Source organism: Syngnathus floridae, chromosome 3 (genome assembly GCF_059516105.1).
Source record: "Syngnathus floridae isolate MCC-2025c chromosome 3, RoL_Sflo_1.0, whole genome shotgun sequence".
NCBI classification, from domain to species: Eukaryota; Metazoa; Chordata; class Actinopteri; order Syngnathiformes; family Syngnathidae; genus Syngnathus; species Syngnathus floridae.
Window position 1 is genome coordinate 12,753,149 of NC_142415.1, and position 19,777 is coordinate 12,772,925.

The 19,777-nt window shown below is 43.5% G+C and overlaps 2 protein-coding genes across 5 annotated transcripts in view; one reads left to right on the forward strand and one right to left on the reverse strand.

Annotated features, from left to right (window-relative positions):
- Positions 1–10,460, forward strand: part of znf821 (zinc finger protein 821) — a 13,120-nt gene extending 2,660 nt beyond the window's left edge. For 2 of the 4 annotated variants that reach the window (XM_088370341.1, XM_088370339.1), the window contains exons 2-6: positions 2,281–2,412; positions 2,533–2,636; positions 3,314–3,412; positions 3,909–4,075; positions 4,377–10,460. In XM_088370341.1, the coding sequence (XP_088226467.1) occupies positions 2,281–2,412; positions 2,533–2,636; positions 3,314–3,412; positions 3,909–4,075; positions 4,377–5,292 (1,418 nt within the window). In that variant the 3' untranslated portion in view covers positions 5,293–10,460. Of the gene's footprint in view, positions 1–2,280; positions 2,413–2,512; positions 2,637–3,313; positions 3,413–3,908; positions 4,076–4,376 lie in introns of those variants that run through there. The other 2 variants (XM_088370340.1, XM_088370342.1) reach the window with 2 other exon arrangements.
- Positions 10,461–12,204: 1,744 nt separating this feature from the next.
- On the reverse strand, positions 12,205–19,758 carry atxn1l (ataxin 1 like). Its single transcript, XM_088370335.1, has 3 exons — positions 19,432–19,758; positions 16,565–17,733; positions 12,205–16,273 (listed from the first exon to the last, which is right to left on the reverse strand). Exons 2-3 carry the CDS (start codon positions 17,609–17,611, stop codon positions 14,912–14,914), a joined length of 2,409 nt encoding a protein of 802 aa, XP_088226461.1. The 5' UTR covers positions 17,612–17,733; positions 19,432–19,758; the 3' UTR covers positions 12,205–14,911.
- Between the last annotated feature and the right edge of the window lie 19 nt (positions 19,759–19,777).

Below are 19,777 nucleotides of genomic sequence, written 5' to 3' on the forward strand. Positions count from 1 at the left end.
TGGTTTTGCTTTTTGCCTGGAGGATTTGCGTCTGTCTGTTTGCAGCATTCAAGTTTTTTTTGTGTATTTTTTTTTCTTAGGTTAAAGTTGCTGCATCAATGAACGTTGTAGCACAAAGTTGCTGTCTGTGAATTATTAGGTGAAACATTTTGATGAAAAAGATGGCCGCAGCTAACTGCTGTAACCAGCACAGATGTATGAAGACGTTTTGTCAGCTGGACATTGCGCTGTCCTGCAGAGCGTTGCAGTCTTGTACCGGCAGCAGATGGATGGCCAAGTGGAAAGTCTTCTTTGCAATTAGTCAACTTCAAGCGTTAACATTGATGCACGGCAGCAAAGTCCACGGGCCCGCTATTCAGATCAGAACCCTAATGCGGCATTTCCTGCAGGTTCAGACAGTGTTTTGTGTCAGCATTTTGATGGTGACTGAAAGAAGAATGAGAAGAGGGGGGGGGGATTCATTGATTGGCACACAAAGTTGAGTTTTGGCGTTCTATGCTCTATGTTTTGCTCAATCCCATCTCCCCCCCTGCTCCTCCTCTTCATCGTCTCATGTCTGTTGGCTGATGAGTTTGTCTCTTTGTCTGGATTCAGTCAGACACTGCGTCACCTCCTGCATACAGACGCACAGACACTCACAGATAACATCGCAGTGGCAAAGACTGATGGAGGGAGGGAGGGAGGAGAGACAGATGTACAGACACAGACTCACAGCGGGGGGAGGGAGCATCTCCCACACATCAATCACAAGGCTGTGTGAAACTCGCTCGTCGTGCCGGTCCATAGTTCAGTACTCGGACGCACTCCAACAGTGCAAACAAACGGGGTTGTATGGGAAAAGTGCCCAAACTGGATTCGCACGTCAGTTTTGTTTGGTCAGTGCCCAAGAAGTAGAATAACAAACCTCCTCGTGACATACAGATGACAATTTTGAATCTAGCTTCTCACTATCATTTAAAAGGTTAGGAATTGTAGGAAAATTCTAAATGTGTTTTGGACCGATACCAGTCACAGATACTAGGTGCCTATGCCTTTAGTATTTTTGATATGTCAAATTTAATTACACAACAATAAATCAACAGGCATTTTTTTTTTTACTGAAGCAGATGATGATTCACCAATGTGTCAAACTGCTGCTGATGGTGGTGATCGGTTATTGCTTTTCTTTTTTAAACTCGCTGATCGGCTCCAAAATCTTGATCGCGTGAAACCTAATCAACAAATATTATTGGTTATTCCTTTTCAAGGTGTGAATGCCACAGTGGTATCTCCCGAGAAGGGATGTTGTGTGCAGTTTTGCAGGGGTCAAGAGCGCTAACATAAGTGATGGAGCTAAAAGGAAGTCTCACATGGCCAAAGCTTGGTCCTGCTACTCTGAGCTGGCGGTGTAGCTATGGAAGTAGTAGGAGCTGCACACGAGGGCGGCCGGGCTGTTGGCTGTGTGGGTGGAAGTGAGAGAGAAGAGAAGGAGGATGGCGAGCTCCAGGAAAAAAAAATAAATAAAAAAAAGAGTGCAACCTACTTCCCCCTGTGGGACTGCGGCATGCATCAAACTGCATGTGCGTGTGAAACGGCGGTGGGGGGTTGGGATGCAAATGAAGTGTGCGCGTATGTCAACGCGCTCGGCTGGCATCGCATTCATTATGTCCAAGCGCAGGACGGCTGATGGGAAAGCGGCCTGGTCTGCCTTGTTTTGCTCCTCCTATGCATTCCAAAGCTCTGTTTGATGATGATTAACTAGGTGGTTACAGAGATTTTTGGGAGGTGTCTAGTTTTTGTTCGCAAGCATTGATAATCAAATAAGTGTTCTCAGAGGAGAGGCTCGCACGAGCTACTGTTTTTCAGGGGACCGCTGGTGCATGCACAAGTGTTGAAAAATTAATGACTTCTTATGGTAAATAAGACACTAAAGGCTGATTCTACGTTGCTATGGAGATGAAGAGCCTTGTGTCATTGTTTTGTTGCCTAATACATTTTTGCTATGTTAAGCTCCAGCTAAATATAGTCGCATGGCCATCCCTGTCATTAATTTGCTACTAAACTGATTATTATAGTGCATGTAAAAAGTCTACACACCCCTGTTCAATGGGCTCCTACTATAAATCATTTTATTACCATTGATCAGTTTATATTAAGCGGAGTCTTAAACTCATTTTTATCACGAGTCACTTCATTGTTGTTGCTTTTTGTCCGTGCTCTGTTTTTATCTTGACAAGAATACCATATCTAGCACTCTATGTAGGGCACACCTGAGAATCATATCCCACTATTTTTCTCCAGGGCCATTCCACACTTCCGGCATCACGGGATTTCAGCACACTATCAACATGGACGGCAGGGACGAGTTCACCGAAGACAATGAGTGCTGCGGCAGAAACTCGCAGGAAGTGATCGGACACGAGAGCGCCACAGGTTAGGACGACGGAGGGACGCGGCAACATTGATTGCACTAAAGGGGTGTTAGTGAGAGTAAGCCCTGCCCTGTGCTCTGTTGTCCCGTCTGTATTGATAGGGCTGTGTTTGCCTCCATAGAAGACAGCGAAAGCGACCCGGACTCCTCGTCCAACGCCTCGACCGACGACCACATGACTGCCAAGAGGGCGCCGTGCCGCCTGCAAGGAGCAGGAGTCAAAGAGGTGAGGGATGTAACACAATCACTTAATGTGGGGGTGGCACTTCCCCCTTCATCTCCACGGGGGTGCATACATCAAATTTTAGTGAGCACAATGACATAATTCTCAGAAGAGACCTTTTTAGTTTTCTGATGCACATGATGTGTCAACTGGCTGCAGTAGACCAACTGCTGGCGAGGAAGGCTTTCAGTCAGATTTTTCTTTTTTTGCATGAAGTATCAGTGGTTAATATCTGCATCCTTCATGACTGCCCGATAGATCACTCTCCCATCTTTAATGAAAACAATCGTCAGATAGATTTCGCCTACCAGTCTGTCTACATCATAATGAACATGAACAAAAACCTCAGCGTTCAGTTCCCCTTAAAAGACAAGTGAAAGGCCGAAGCAGCTCTTATTGCTTAGCAAATGTTCTCTATTTCAGCATCAGGGTGAGTCATGTCTAAGATGCTCCACTGCACCGTGTCTCAATGACTGAGTCATAGCGGCTCACTTGCACATTTAACATGTCATTAAACTGCATCGGCAGAAAGGCTTCAGGAAGTGGGGGAAACGGACAGTGGGCCACCGCACAATTTAACCTATTTTTGCTAGGGTCTTAACATCTTTGCAGAATGAACTGTTAGGAATGTGCATTGTGTGTGTACAATCTATATTTGAAAGGAGCTTGCTTTTCGGCAGGAGAATGAGGAAGGCTCAGACCACAACAGCAACTTTGTATGTCCTCTGTGCACGCTGGACTTTAGCAGCCCAGAGAAGCTCATCTCCCATGTCTACCAGGTGAGCTAAGCACAGGCTTGTCACTCAAAGATGAAGCTGCGTTCGTGAAGCTCCACCATGAAATGGAATCGACAATACCAATATAAGTGATATTTGCATAATTTGAATGGACAGACTGATGTTTACATTACATGTAATTTACATGACAAGTATTTTAAGATGATGTTTAAGATATTTCGTGATTATTGTTAATGCTAATTAGCATCTATGTTGCACTATAGCAGTACTAAGGCTGCAACAAACAATTATTTTCCATAATCTTTCAATTATTTGGTTGCTTAATCAATGAATCGGTGAAAAATTCTTGTTAGATTCTATCCCGTTATTCAAAAACAGGACTTAATTTCAAATTGACAGTGCAGAAAATGCCATAACGAGTCAGATAAGAGAGATGAATGTTGGAAATAGTTTTTTTCCCAAAGTAAAAGCAACTATTTGCAAAGGTTTTTTTGTTTTTTTCAAGTGATCATATTTATGTGAATCTTTTGCTAAGCAGCACACAAGCTTGATGAGCAGCAGCAAGAGCTACGTGTGTCCCGTCTGTGGGAGAGCACTGAGTTCACCCGGCTCGCTCGGACGGCATCTTCTCATTCACTCGGAAGACCGTCTCTCCAACTGCGCCGTGTGTGGCGCGCACTTCACAGACACCGACAACTTCAACAGGTGTTACTCGCTTGTATTTCATTTGTTTTAATGTGCATTTTTAAGATTAGAATTACACTGTAAATGTATTTGTTATAAATATTCCATATTATTTTAATTAGTATTAATAAATTATGTTTATACCATGCAGTCATTATTTAAATAAATTAATTGTTTTAATTTTGGGAACTGTATTTGGTGTAGGAGTGTGAACTTGAACTCAGTGGTTGATTTGGTGTCAGGAGAAGAAAAGTCAAAGTGTGATTTTAAATTGTGTGTATCTTCTTTAATCTTGGCTTTCTCTGCTGGTATTTTATTTCAGGGAGAAGCTCAAGGATGTTCTGGACACGACCAGGCTGGATGCCTCCGGCGGAAGTGATACTTGTCCCCTTACCCACTCGCTTTCCAGTACTCCCATGTCCAGTCCGGGACCTGGCTCTCATTCCTGTCATGGACCTGGACCCAGCCCCAGTTCCTGTCAAGGTCCCCAGTCATGTCAAGTCCATGAACCCAGCAGCAGCCTCTGTCAAGGCCATCGAACGTGCCACATGTCCGGCCCATGTCAAGGCCCCTCAAGCCAAGGGCCCTCGTTTCCCTCCTTGCCCGACAGTCTGCTGTCCGAAGGACCGTCGCTGGCGTCCATCCCAGATGCCCTCACCTCCTCCTCCTCAGGTCTTCCTCCCATTCCGGACATCCTGAGTCCGATGCCTGTGTATCCGGCCGGCGTGCTCCTGGTGTGCAACAGTTGCGTGGCCTACCAGCAGCTCGTGGAGTCCCAGTCCCCCATGCGCAAATGGGCCCTGCGCCGCAAGAACGAGCCCCTGGAGTCCCGCCTGCACCGGCTGGAGCGTGAGCGCACGGCCAAAAAGAACAAGCGCGCTTGCGAGACGGACGAGGAACGCGAGCTGCGGCGTCTGCGCGACCGCGAGGCCAAGCGCATGCAGAGGATGCAGGAGTCGGAGGATCAGCGGGCACGGCGCCTGCAGCGGGACCGTGACGCCATGCGCCTTAAGAGGGCCAACGAGACGCCCGAGAAGCGGCAGGCCCGGCTCATCCGCGAGCGCGAGGCCAAGAGGATCAAGCGGCGGCTGGAGAAGATCGACCCCGCGCTCAGGACGCAGATCGAGCACGACCCAGCCGCCATGGCCGCGCTCACGGCCGACATGAACCTCTTTCAGTTCCCCTGCCCCGTGCCCGTCCCTTCCATGGGTAATGGACTCTTCATGAAGCTGCCCTAAGAGGACCGTGGCTCTGACAAACATTCTAAATAAGGGGTGTCCAAACGTTTTATTCCAAGTGCCGCATACAGAAAAGTGGCCACGTTGACATTCTTCACCATCCAATTCCCTTTAAAGTGAAACTTGAATGTCTGAATTTAAGAGGACTGTTGTTAGCAATTCTTCCAAAGATTAATGATTCAATAAAATCTCCAAGTTTTTAAAATTGGCCTTTAAAATTGTTATAAATCAAGCCAATGTACACATTCCTACAAATAAGTGCTTCTAAAAAAAAGGAACAAAGAATTTAACTTAAACTAAATATTACATTGATAAAACAAGCTATAATCACAACAATTATGTCCTTTGAATCCTTCTGTTAATGTCATACATGGCCTTCCAACTAAACTTAAAAAAGAAAATCTAACAAAATAAAAACCACTTATGAAAACTCCAACTTCAATTTACCACTCATGCAGAATATAATAAGACAGGGCCCACTCAACTAAAATGGCACAAACCAGTCTGAAGTTATAACTCGACAGTTCAGTACAACACAGTTCTCAGTCTTTGCATGTTAAATATATTTGGAAACAAGTGTCTGAATTCAGTCTATAGGATCTTTCGAAAGTCAGTAGTATAATGTTGGCAACCAACACAGGTCGCTTTTAAATGGACGGTGGGCCCCAGGTGGCCCTAGGCCGCGGTTTGGACACCCCTGCTCTAATTTATTCCAATTGATGCGAATGTTCCATGTGGTATGGACGACTACCTTCAAGCATGTTGTAAAGAGATTGAAACTGTTTGTTGTACTTCTCAAGAATAGACAGATTGTTTTGCACACGGACCCCTCAGCGGTGGGAGCGGGGATCGGGGGACCCCTCTGCCCTCCTCACTGGTCCACTTTCCAGTCCAGTTCCGCTTCCTGGAGACATTCTACCTCACCCCTTCCCCCCTTGACTGAATGACGACTCTTTTTCTACTGCCTTCACTTAACGGGACCAAAACGCATCCTTGAGCAACCTTGCTTCTCTTCATGACACTCCCCCAGGGCAGCAAAGGGGTGGGAATTTTTCAATAAATTTTGCTGGGAATTAAAAAATTGGGAATTTTGGAGATGTACCAAATTGGAAACTTTCCATGGGAATTAACGGGATTTTATCAGAATGAACTGGGACTGGAGGGCATACATGCAGCGATGCCTTGAGGTAGTTGAAATAATTTCCTGATTACAGTCATTACTCATCAGGGGGGGTCCATATAATTTTATACATGCGGATTTAAAAAAGAACAGGGTCACAGATCATCAGTAAGCTGCAGTAATGTTGTTTTTTGCAGAGGATAAAGAATATATGCAAAAGCAAACCGCTCTCCTTGTCCATCTGCGAGGGTATGACAGTAAAGTGAACCCCTACGTATGTATGCACAGTTTGGTTTTCAGTTTTCATAGAATTTTATTATGGGGGTTAGAACTCAACTTCTATTATCCGCACAAAAACCCATCCATCATTTTTGTGCTCAGGCCACATCCATGTCTAAATAAAAAATATTGCTCTGGCTTCATCTGCTGGCACCTCAATGCCAAGTGTGTTGAACTACAGTGAGGTTTTAGATAGAAAAGTGCTTTGCTGCCATCTTGATTCATCAATGACCCCACTTTGAATATTTCAATGGCAGGGTGTCAATTTTTGTTGCGGGTTAATTCCCATGGAAGGTTTCCAACTTTGCAGAAATTTTGCAACACTAACCACCACACAACCTTTTCTACTTCCTCCTTACATCTCTGCTGCTGGTTCTCAGTATATGTTACCTCTCACAGTATTTTCAACTCATCACAATCTATTGGAGTAAAGCTGGAAACTTGATCAACTTCAGCAGTTCATTTCAAAACCTGAAACATGTAAACGGTATTACTGTACATAGAATTACCGATGGAATTTTGATGATTATAGTTTATAGAAGGTAGTAGAGTGGACTAATGATTATTTTGTCTGCCTCCCAAGGCTCAAGTTCTGGCTTCCTATTGAATTGTTTCCCTTTTGAATTGAACGACTGAAATAAATCAACTTTCCAATGATAATCAAATTTATTGAGCTGTACCTGTAAGTACTAATTTGCTGTGGCGGCTCAATCCAGGTTCTCGTCTAAGTCACAACATTTCAGCTCACAGGAGCATTTTGGTTTAAAATATCCTTCATATGAAATTGTGGCTTTTTTTCTTTTTCTTAAGGTTCATATACATTGTAAGCGCCTCCAAAAATGTTGCCGTAGCTTGAAATCCACCTGAGACGTCACCGTCCTGGTTCAGCCCCTTCTTCGTAGTGCCCGTATGGAAAGCATTTAGTCCACATTCTTTAACTCTAGCTTCAAGTTCATGTACTAGTAGAACAAAGTAGGGTAAGTAGTAACTACTCGTATGACACATGCCTTCTCGTTGATCCTAGTGCAGCACAGTAGTTTACGTCCCACTACTGTCTGCCATTCCTGTAGACGAGTATGACAACTCCATGTTGTTTGTGAGGTAAAACTGTGCACTAGTTGACAACTAGTAGTAGCATTAGTGAAGATAGAAAATTCTACTACTTAGCATCTTCCATTGCAGTAGTAGTAATTTAGTAAGTGGATTGTCTATTAGGCTGCCCATAGTAAAATGTCATTCTAAAATGAGCACCTTCTGTATTATGCATACAAGTATTATTAATGTTTCTAGTGAGGAAAAGCAACTACTTGGCATTTTTGTGCTACTAGTAGGACCCACAAGGTTACCAGTGCATGCCCATGCCCTTGTTACTTTTGCAATACAGTACTTTACTATTAAAGTTTATTTGTCTACTGGTAGGTCAAGATGCGTGCTAGCTGTGTGGGGGAAAAAAAGAGCTGAGACTCATTCTACTAGTGCCTGAACTGTTTGACTAGTGACCACAAAGGGTATACTAGTACATTCAAGAGCTCTTTGTCTTTTACAAAAAAAAAAACTTTTGCATACAAGTTGGTAAACTTCATATTACCAGTTAAGTGAAACTGTGCACTACATGACAAACTCTACTAGTGGACATCCAGCACTTCACTAGTGGTACTATTAGCACACAGATGTTAACTACTGTAGTGCACAGTTTCAAAACACGTCGTTGTCCTAGTAATATGCCAATGTTGTTCCACTCATGATGAGAAGCAGGCTTACTAGTACCTTAAGTGGGATATCAAGCATATGGACTAAACTTTTACAGCTTTCCATACGTTTCACATGCTTGAAGCTCGTCCTGGCACATCATTTTGCAATATATCGTGAATATTTTTGTTCTTGTGTTCTTTTGCTTTTTTTGTACTGCCTATTACTGCATATACATGTATATATATATATACATATATATATATATATATATATACACATATATATATACATATATATACATATATATATATATATATTATTTACCTTCAGTTTTTACGTTTACACGATGCAGTGACCAATAAGCAGAGACTGTTTGAGTCACTCCTAGGGCCACACTAACAAAGGGAATAACTGTGAAACAGAACCAATTTGATGAGAATAAAGTCAGATAACACTGTAAACTGTTGTGAAATAGTTTTGTTCATCAAATGCGACAACATAATTCCAAAATTCAAAGTACAAATATTGTCATTTGGAGCAGTGCATCTCAAACTTTGTACAAGCACCTCGGCATTACTAATATAGTGGATAGTGTTCAATTAATTAAAATGAGGCAAAGGATTTAATCTTAAATGCGTACATATTTTATATTATTTCATATTATTGTAAACTACTGTGACAGTTTTTTTTTAAATTCAATTGCACATATTGCTTACAAGTTATATGTTAGTATTCCTGAAAAGATAGACACGACCTTTAAAATCACAAAATTCACAATTTGTCTTGCCCCTAAAAAGGGAAAATGGTTTAAAAAAAGTGGCCCAGAACTGTTTTTTTTTTCATTAAATAAATACTTAAAAGTGAAATAAAACTGAGCTGAAAAATGTAGTATAGTGTAAAGCTACAAAATATTTTAGAATTTTGTCAAAGTGTGTATAACATCCATGCAACGTTTATGTTTTTATGATTTTGTACTTATAATCCCAAAGTTAAATGAGCTGATTTATCACTGAAACTATGCGCGGTTCACTTTTTTTTCCTTTTTTTTTTTTTTTGAAGCAGCAGAAGCTTCTCACGAGATTCTAATTCAGTGAGTGGACTTTTTTTTCTGACTTTTTTCTGGATGGTGGCCAGCTGAGGAAGTCAACTGGGTGTTTGTCACATTTGTCTTCCTGCACTGGGCAGGTTGATATCAGATCTGCTCATCCTCTCTCTATCTCTTTACGCTGCAAATCTCTCACTTTTTCCTCCAGCGGAATATCATAGCAAAGGATACAAAGTTGAGTGTTTATTCCTTCTTTTGTTCATGATCTGAGCTGAAAGAATTTTTCAATGTAAACATAAGACTTATTTCCCTCACAAATGTGTTTAAATGTTAGCAAGCACCTCTCCTTATAACTCATCCACCTCACAGTTGTGGCATAGGTAGATTGTTGCAGACTGTAGGTGGAATAAAAGGCCACTAAAATATGCCATTATACTGCATTACAGTAAGTAAGTGCACTTTTTAGAGTGGCTTTTTATTGTGGGCAACCTAAGACACACCCATGCAATAATCTCACCACACTGCAACTGTGAGGACCATGTCAAAAGAGAACCAATCACTGACATGCATTAGAGAGATTTGAGGGAAAAAAATAGGTCTTTTGTGTACATTAAAAACAATCTTTAATTAGAAGCTTTATCTTGTGGGGGAAAAGGTACTGCATGTATGTTTTGCTCAGTATATATGACCACTATTGGACAACTATAATACTAGTGATGCAAAAAGAGTTGACATCTCTGTACTCATTGTGATGTGCTTGATGTTAAGTCGAATTTAGTGTAGTCATTTTTAATGTGCATGTTGTCTTCTCATGTTCTCTTTATTTATGCCTACCATTTTTTCTTAAATACATGATTTAAAAAAAATTGAATCAAAGATGGCCTTTTAGTTGGTATCTATCAGGATTTCCTGTTACCATCCGTGTTTACAGCCTATCGGGCAAGCAGGTTTCAGTAACAGGCTGATTGACGGCATGTGCAGTACTGATGGAACCAAGTCACCAACGTGCAAATAAACTGATTTTACTATTAATGTTCTCATGTTGGTTTTTTTACATTTGGGTTCAGCTCTCAACTCTACATCATTCTAAAATATTCTGCGTTGGTTGATTATTAAAGGGTAAGTGCACACGAACACATTTGTGAAATTATTCCATGTATGCAAAAAAAAGTTGGGTTTTTTGCATACATGGAATAATTTCACAAACAAATCAAACAATCAGCAGAGAGTTTTGATAATAGTTTATATTTATATTTGTATATATATATATATATATATATTATATTGTGTCGACTTAACATGTTGAATGCAACGTCTCCAAGTTAGCTGTAACAATAAAAATACAATATCTTTGTGTCCTTAAAGTACATAAAATTCAAACAGCCAAACAAAAACAATGAACAAAATAACGGCCTAAGTAGTTCACAGAGAGGTACAAATATACAGTACAAATCTAATTTATCCAATAAAGGGTACAAATAATAATACAAAAGCAACAAAATAGAAATATTAATGCTTTGTTAAATTCAGGTAGGTGTAGGGTAGTTCTAAGGGCGCACTTTGGGTGGACAACTCTATAAGGCTTCTCATAAAAGATCAATACATATGGGTACGACCATACGATATTAAAAGTCACTATACAAAGATCAGACGACCTGGATTATACTTGAGGATTGAATGTTACATTTACATCTTTGCATATATTTTGCAGATTTAGGCATTTTGGAAAAGAAAAACAAAAATCTTTTTTTTGTTTTGTTTTTTTCTTCCTCAGTTACGCATTACAACTTCACATACAATGCAGTGTCATCTTGTGCCACAAAAAAAAAAAGGAAAAATACATCTTTAAAACTTGAAACCGTTCCGCTTTTTTTTTTTTTTTCTTTTTCCTTGTTTAAAGTCAACATGGAACTATTCCTCAAGATTCACCTCCGGGAAGTCGACCACCACTCACACACATTATACAAAGCGGGAGTTAAGGCATCAAACAATCGTGGTCAAAGCTTGTGAACGGCAACGGCACACAACTCGGGCAAATCCATTGAGCATTTATTCCATATTCAACTTAAAGTCCGTGTACTTCTTGTAAATTCTTCGTCCTCACTAGTGAGACAATTCAACACACTAGCAAGATACCAAATAAAGGCTTAAACTTCAGTATCATGCTAGTGAGCTAGAGACAGTTGCACATATATATGTATAATATTCATACTAGTGCACGAGTGACATTCTAAAATTCTACAAGTTAATATCTATTGCTTCAGCAGTTGCATGCAGATTTCAATTAATGCACAGATTTGTCTCATCTGCCAACTTCTCCTACTAGAGAGGACAAAGTGCACATGGAACTCAATGTTTAAATCTCAAATAAATGCTCAAAGGACTTTTCCAAATGCAACGATGACGACGACACACAACCCGTGATTTCCATCCTGTGACTCTTCAAGTTAAAGCGACAACACTGCCAAGAAGTGGACATTTAGTGCAAGTACTCACAGCAAGCCAAGTCTACACAAGTGGCCCAAAACAAAACACCAACGGCTGGCACGGTGCTATAACATCATGGAGCGTCCCCTGAGGTCAGGAGGTAAAGACTAGCGTTACTGCTCACGACCCGTCATGGGGTTAATAACTTGTGATTGACCCTAAATCAGGGATGGGGAGGAAACTTTTTTCAAACGAACATGATTTTTATTTTCCCAAAGCCCTGCAAAAAGTAATGTTCTAAGCCTGTTAGCATTATTGCTTGAAGTTGCCTTGATTTTTATTTTTAAAAAAAAAAGAGAGAGAGAAAAGAAGGTTGCTCATATTTTTTTTGCTTTCTTTGAACCAGAAAATGTATTGGTTCTAAGAACATACTGGGATGGCCAGGAAATAGACTGGCCATTCAGGAAAATCACTAAAAACTCTCCAAATTCCCGATGGCCACCACGCCCCTGAACCACCAGAATTTTGCCATTGATCTTCTTATTGGTTTTGAAACATTTAAAATACTCAGACATGTGCAAGCAAACATTTAGAGATCAAATTAAATCCACCATTAGAGGTTTTAGTGCGATTTAGGTTCATCTAGAAATTTTACTTAAAAGCCAAGCTTACTTTCTCTGACTTGTGTATACTTTTGTGGTGTGTTTTTTTTGTTTTTGGTGATGTGCCAGGAGAATTTTCTCATGTAAAATACGCCTTGGCTGGAGAAAGGTTAGGAAAACTACTACTACGTATTACAAACATGATTCAGGTTTGATGTTTTTTGGACTTTTCTAACGAGTTTCTCTGAGGTTTTCTTTGTTTTCAGATTTGCATGGCGAGCGGGAGCAAATATTTCCCAAGCCATAAAGCAAAGAGAAGAACAGTGGAGTAAAATAGCAATGGGCTGAGCGCTACTGCTGTGTTTACTGCATAGAAGACGACGTTGCAGCCGTATCGCTAACAGCGTCAAAACCCCTCACCCCTAAAGTCTGGACACACAATTGACAGCAATGGGGAGTTATTGCATCAAGTTCACCTGAATTTTGCAAAACCAATCAACAAATTGCTTGACAAATATTTGAAATGATACTGAAAATGTTAATACAGCATCACCCTGCTTTTTGAGGAATTGATGGCACCGCATAAGACAGGGCTTTGTCACGACAAAATGCACCTCCTACTTGACTTCCACATAGTACCTTGGCAGAGATTGTGGTACAAGATAGCCCCTCCTTCTAAAAAGAAAACCAAATCTGTGACCATATGAGGAACATACTATTCCAATTAAATGTTATTGAAAATGTCATTTCATGAAAATATGAATGTGTCCAGACTTTAGAGAAACCCTGCAGATATATATATTTTTTGAACTAACATTTAAGCTTACTGGTCACAACACAAGGTAAGACAGCCAGACAGGAGATGATATGAACCAAAAGTATATGTTCCTAACTTAAACAAAAAATAAATTGTTATACTTTTTCAGTAGGAATGTCTGTGATGTGCTGCCTGATTACTAAAACCCTGGCGCGTTTGCGTGTCTTCTAATTGCACTTGTACTGTATCTTCAATGAGCACGAGGAAACTGCAGCATTCATCTTGGCTAATTTGTAAACAGATTTAAAAAATACAAATACAAAAAAAAAATGCACATCAGTTTTCCAAAGGTATTGCCTTGGCGCGCTGTGAGGCAAAAGGTCAGTGACAAAGAAAGAAAAGTGAGGAAATTGAAGAAGTGTGATCAAAATGGGCAATCAACAAGCCTATAAAATGGAGGATGGGACTAGTGCAGCACTTTTTAAAGTTGGGGTGAGACAAGGTTGACTTTTTGGGGAAAAACAATATATCCAATGAGGAGAGTCCTACTTTGGGCTCTATTGCTTTAATTTTGGTAAACGAGCAGACTCGAAACAAAGGCTAACATGATTCTACGGGTTATTCCCGAAGTTCCCAGTCTGCTGTTTAAGAAGGTTTGAGGTAAAGTGGGGGGCAGGAGGAGGGGGATCCTCGCTGACGATACTGGAATGAATCAAGCACTGATTCCAGTTTGTTGCACTTAAGCAAAGACACACAAACAGACAGACATTGAGAGGCGTTAGTGGACAAAAACAGGGTGTGATTGATTCTTCACAAGTTGGATTGCAAGACGAGCGACGGGCCGCGCCGCGCTTTGTGCGTCGGCGTCGCGTAACAGACGCCGACAGCCGGGAATGGATTCAACATGAGACAGCTCCCAGCGCGAGCAGGAGTAGTCCAAGTGCAGTCCGATAAGGAAGCCGGTCGGGGGCGTTCCCGTTGAGATGGCGACCTCCAGTGAGGAAGTGGTGACAGAGGGAGGAGAAATGCAGTGTGAGGGGACTTTTCCTGGAAACTACAAACTTTTCCCTTTGGGCGACAGAAGATTTTTTTGTTTTTGTTTTTTTTGTCAGTTGGATGTGCAAAAAAAATCTTCAACATTCTCAGGCTACATTCACACTCTTTTCTCCATCTGCAGTAGGTCTCCTCCACCGTTGCTACTAGGGCTGAACGATTCAGGAAAATCTAATTGCGATTTATTTGTTTTTTTTTACCTCAATATTGTAATTGTAATTGAATATGTGATTATATTTTCAAGGTCCTTTTGTGATTTTCGTTCAATATACTAAAAGTTGAACTTTTCACTTGTATTGATTTGTGCTCATTGTGGGCGTGATTGGCAAAATGTGTTCATCCATAAAATTAAGAAATGGTCATGCAGTTTGTATGTTTGGGGTTAAAGTTCTGAAATAAAAACTATTAAAATGTCACCAAATAATCATACTGGATCTTAGCAATCGTTATGAGATTGTTTATCAGTTGTGTCTTTGAGCATGTGAAGATTTAAGAGATTGCTGAACCTTTTCCCGGCGATTGTGCTTCTTAGGAATGTGTGACTCGTCAGTCATGTTGCAATTTGAAAACTGCATTCTACTACTTTGTGATGTCGTTTTGAATTTGATGAATCGTTCAGCCTTACGTGCTACCAAACACCGTCGTCACTTCCCTGCATTAGAGCGGCCCTCAATGGACAGCTTGACCTCCTGGGGTATGAACGAGGGCCGGACATGTCCCGAGGTGCTGATCTGCGGACACGGGCCGTGCTCTCCCTTCATATTGTATCTTTGGAGGCCGGGCGAGGACCAGCGTCTCTGAGAAGCGCCCAGTACGGCCCCAGCCAAGGCAGAGGCGTCCGCATGCAACCGGTAGCCGCTCTGACTCCTGGGGTGCTCGCCAGAGGTCCGACTCGGTCTGACGTGAGGCTCGGGGTGGTGAGCGGCTTCTTCCCTGTCCGCAGCCTCTTTTTCGGCCTCCCTCGGCCTGTCCCTGTGCACGCGCTCCGTCCTGAGATGAGCCTGAGGACGCGAGTGCTGCGGGGCTGGCGGCCCCATGAGCCGGTGAGCGGGCTCGGATGCCGAAGCGCTTTTGCTTAACGTCCTGGCCGTGTTCCGCTGTTGGGGGTGATGGGGTTGCGCGGTGGCTTTCTGCGGTGACGGCGGCCGCTGCAGCGTGATGGACACGCACACGTCCCCGACTTGCATCTGATGGCAGGCCAGGCCGTAAAGCTGCGCCGTGCGCTCTGGGCTGTAAGATGACCAGCCTTGGCCAAACACAAAAAAAGGGTGCTCCGGGGGTACGTCGATAGTCACCTTGCTCTGCTGCTCCCCCACCGTAAAATGTAGCGTCACTAGACCGGGCCTCTGTTGGCTGGCGCGAATGTCCACCACCATGCTGGAGTCGATCTTCAGCCCCCCGCTCAGCTCGGCGCTGCGTACAAAGTCCTGAGTCTGCAGGTCCTCCACACGCTTCAGCTCCCCGGTGGCTAGCTGGATGATGGCACCCTTCATGAAGTGGGATGGGTTGCCCGCGGCCGGGCCGGGGACGACGCTAGAAGCTAAAGCCTGTGTCACTTCAGCGGGAGGCTGCTGTTGCTGCTGCTGCTGCTGGGGTGCGATCGGCTCGCACACAGCCCTCTCAGAGAGAAACGCTTGGCCTGAAGGATCTGAAGCTTTGAAGGAGGTCTTAGGAGAGCCGTCATTCGCCTGTGCTGGGTAATGTTGTTGAAGCTGCGATTGATACTCCACAGGGACGAGCACCGGCTGCCCGTTGGCGAGCATGACAGCGTGGGCTGGCTGCCCCGCTTGTTGTTGCTGCTGCTCTAATCTGGTATCAGCATAGCTCACAGGTTGGGCCACGTACCTGGATCGGCCGGACGCAAGATCTGGGTTTTCTCCATGAACGTCTCTGGCTCGCTGAAAAATCTGAGACAGATTCAAAGGGGCGAAGGAGACCTCTTTACGCCCGCCGCTGACACCTTGACTGGAGGAGGACGAGGCCAAACTGCCAACGACCTGCTGCACCTGCAACAAGAACCAGGAAATTTCATGAAATATGAGTAATCAAATCTAATTTAACTTAAAAATCTGCCAACTTGGAGGCAATATTTTGTTCGGCTTTGTCTCAAGTATGCATCAAGAGAGAGGCTACAGCTACTCAGCACTTGTACAATAGAGTAGTTTTTACCAATTAGTCCACCCATTAAAAACTGCATTAAGCACGATAACATAAGTATGTGAGGTGCAGGCATATTTATGTCATAGGGCGTCGGTGGATCAGTTGGTAGAGCAGGTCGTCCAGTGACTATTACTCACCTCCAAATCACTGTCTGGAGTGCTTCGATGGCCCGGTGAGCTCAGCTGGCGTCTCTGGTTGGGTTCGTGCGCCGCAGAGATTGCAGCTACCTGCTGCACACGTGCGTTCCTGCCAGGGTAGGGGGAGTCCAAAGATAGCTCCCTGGCCCCCTGCTCCTTATCCCCTCCATTTATCTCTGGCTCCTTTTCCTGATGCGCACCGTGGCTGTCCCTGGAGGCAGTGGCTCTGGTGGCACCCTGAGGGTGATAGTAGACCGGCATGCCCCGTGAGCTGAGCTCTGCGGCGGACATGACACCGACAGCGCCGAGGTGCTGCTGGGCGGCCTGCTCCGAAGGCAGCATCAGCGGGACGCCGCCAGATGCGGAAACTTTGGCAAAGGTATGAGCGGCGACCTGAGCCTGAGGAGGCGGGGAGACCACGCCTTCTTGCATGACAGACGGGTAAGGGACGAGGTGTGACACGGCGTGGGCCTGACGAATGGTCGCCGGGGGGGAGATTAAGGACCCGGGGACAAAGCCAGGGGGTAAAGCGTATGGTACCACCGCGTATGGGGAGCTGACAAACTGGAGGGAAGAATGAGGGAGCTGCGTGTAGCCCAAATGGGGATAAGGAAGGCCCGGATGCTGCAGGAGGGGCGAGTGTACAGTGTAGGCTGGAGAGATGTGGCTTAACACTGTGTGAGGACTGGTGGGCGAGTATGTAACAGACGGTGGAGCCACTTTATAAAGCATACTGTATTGGTCGACTGGCACTGCTGATACGCCCTCAGAAGTGTCCACGCCGTAGTGAAGTCCCGACTGAGCTCGCAGCCACTCCCCGGACGGAGGGCCTCCCTGAGAGTCGTTGTTGGCCACGCAGTTTGGGATGGAGCCCACTTCCTCCTCTCCAACAGCGCTACCTCCGCCGCTGGCGCCCGTACCCCCTCCTCCTCTTTCAACGGCACAGCTAACTGCCGGTGTCCCCGCAGCGCCGCCGCAGTTACTAACAGGGAGGTCCCTCTTCTTAGGAGGCAGGCACTCCTGGTTGCGTTCCTGAGCTGGTTTCATTGCGACGCTGGGACTGACAAAGTAAATTCACTGGACACCGTAGGAGTGGACACTGGCAAGCCAGTCGGGCCGTGCAGACACCAGCTCTGAAATCCTCCGGCTGACTTCCGCTGGCAGCTCTCCTAAGGGCAAAACAAAGCACACATGAGCAGGAGAACAAAATCAAAGTCTTTCCTCGGGGCACAATGACAGAATGGCCGACTGAGATTTCTTTATTTAATTTAGTGGTTGGAATGAATAATAGATGGTCATGATGCTGTCTCGATGATGTCACTGTTGTAGTACTGGCACTGCTGTTTATCCTCAAAACCAAAGACAACAATCTTGCACCAGATCTGCACTGCTGCCATCTATAGATTTATGACTAGGCCTGGGCGACTGTGTGAAAAGATAACCCCAATCATTTTTGCTTGATAATGAAATCACAATTATTCATTGTCTTGTAACCGTTACACAAACTATATGTACAGGATTTTTTAAAAAGTCACTGTGCACACAACATGAATGGTCCTGTTAAAATCCATCAGCAATAAAGTCATAATTTAGAATCTAGGATTTGCTTTGGTGAAAGTAATGCATGGCAGTTCTCGAGGTGACAATATTGTAATTGAACTATTGAATGCTACACCCTATTTTTTTTAATATAAACAATACTGTTATCAATCACATGCAATAATTAGCGTGCATTATAAGTACATAGTACATGTCCAATGTACTGTAAGAGCTGTTGAGGTTTTTAGCTTACAAGCTACTGTAAGTTATCTGCATTCTATTAATACTTCTACTTGGAACTCCGCTGTTGAACAACATTTTGTCTGATCACATTTTGCTCTCGAGAACAGGAGCACACAAAAAGAATTCTTATTTTGTCTTATCTGGAATGACCATCAATAACATTTGGTATTTAATTTTAATTCCATCACGAGTGAACTCACACTCACTTTCAATAAAGCTTTTATTTTCACACACACAATTACTAGTAAGCATTTTGTGTCTAGTGGGCTACTAGTGCATGATACCTCACTACTTAGTGTGGTCAAGTAGATACAAGTAAAGCCCTGTAGTTTACAAGTCAAATTTAACTATGCACGAGTAGGCCAAAAGTTGCACTAGTAGGGTGGATGACTAATACCAATAAGACACACAAGCGCTTCCATATTTTACAACCACATTGTCATAAGGTTGCTCAACACCTCTTGAGTTAGATCAAGCTATATACTAGAAGCAAATTGAACGCTAGATGAAACCGAGTCCAAACACAAACGGATTTCAAAGTACACTAACAACAATGACATATTAAAGCGTTTACGTCATTTTTAAACGAGTATGTCATCCTGTAGTAACAACCAGCGCAATCGTGGGAAGGGCACAACACAGACATGAGTTTGCTCAATTATCTGGAGGGGGGGGGAAGTGTTCCAACGACGACATCGATGGGCTTCCTGGTTCTGACTTGGAACGCAGTGAGCCCAAAAGTCATTAGAACTCCGTTACACAGCACAGGCACTGTATACACCGTTAACTAGTAGTGGATGAGGCTAACTAGCACTTTATATAACGGAAACTGCGCGTTATTGTACAAGCTGTCTTTTAATGTGAACAAGCGTTTTGCTGTTTAAAAAGTGGAGTTCGAAGGCCTGTTATTCAATATTCGTGTCGTGCTCTATTGGACACAGGTTCCGGCTAGTTAGCTGCTCGGCTAACGTTGTTAGCTCACTCAACTCCACTCCTGTTCGATTCATATCTCTTCACAAACGCCACAGCAATGCGCACTTTGTTCTTGTTAGGCACGGCGACGCAGCGAAGTAACGCGGCCTTACCTCCAATTGTCATCGCGGAAGGACTTTGCTGAAGGGAGTGGAAATTAGGAGATAAGATGAGCGATGTGTGACAAAAATCAAGGCTCAGAAGTCGAGCCCATTTCGAAGGCCAGCGGAGGCGCTCATCGATGACGTCACCGGGTTGATTCTATCGCTCGAGATGACTTTATTTATTTATTTTAATTTAATTAAAGGTGTTCCGCTGCACTTACAAAATTCAAACAATTGAGAAGTCAGCAGTCTTCGGGATGACGGATAAGATGTCACGTCATCCATTCTTTGCTTGTTATCAGCTTTTCGGAGCGATTACGAGGGACCCTCCGTTCATGCAGATAGTGACTGGGCC

What these genes read in the sequence shown, in the direction of transcription:
- atxn1l (XM_088370335.1), bottom strand. Translation starts at nt 17,611, where the DNA reads ATGAAACCAGCTCAGGAACGCAACCAGGAGTGCCTGCCTCCTAAGAAG. An exon ending in CTCCAGACAGTGATTTGGAG is followed by an intron (nt 16,274 to 16,564) that starts GTGAGTAATAGT and finishes TTCTTGTTGCAG; the next exon opens with GTGCAGCAGGTCGTTGGCAG.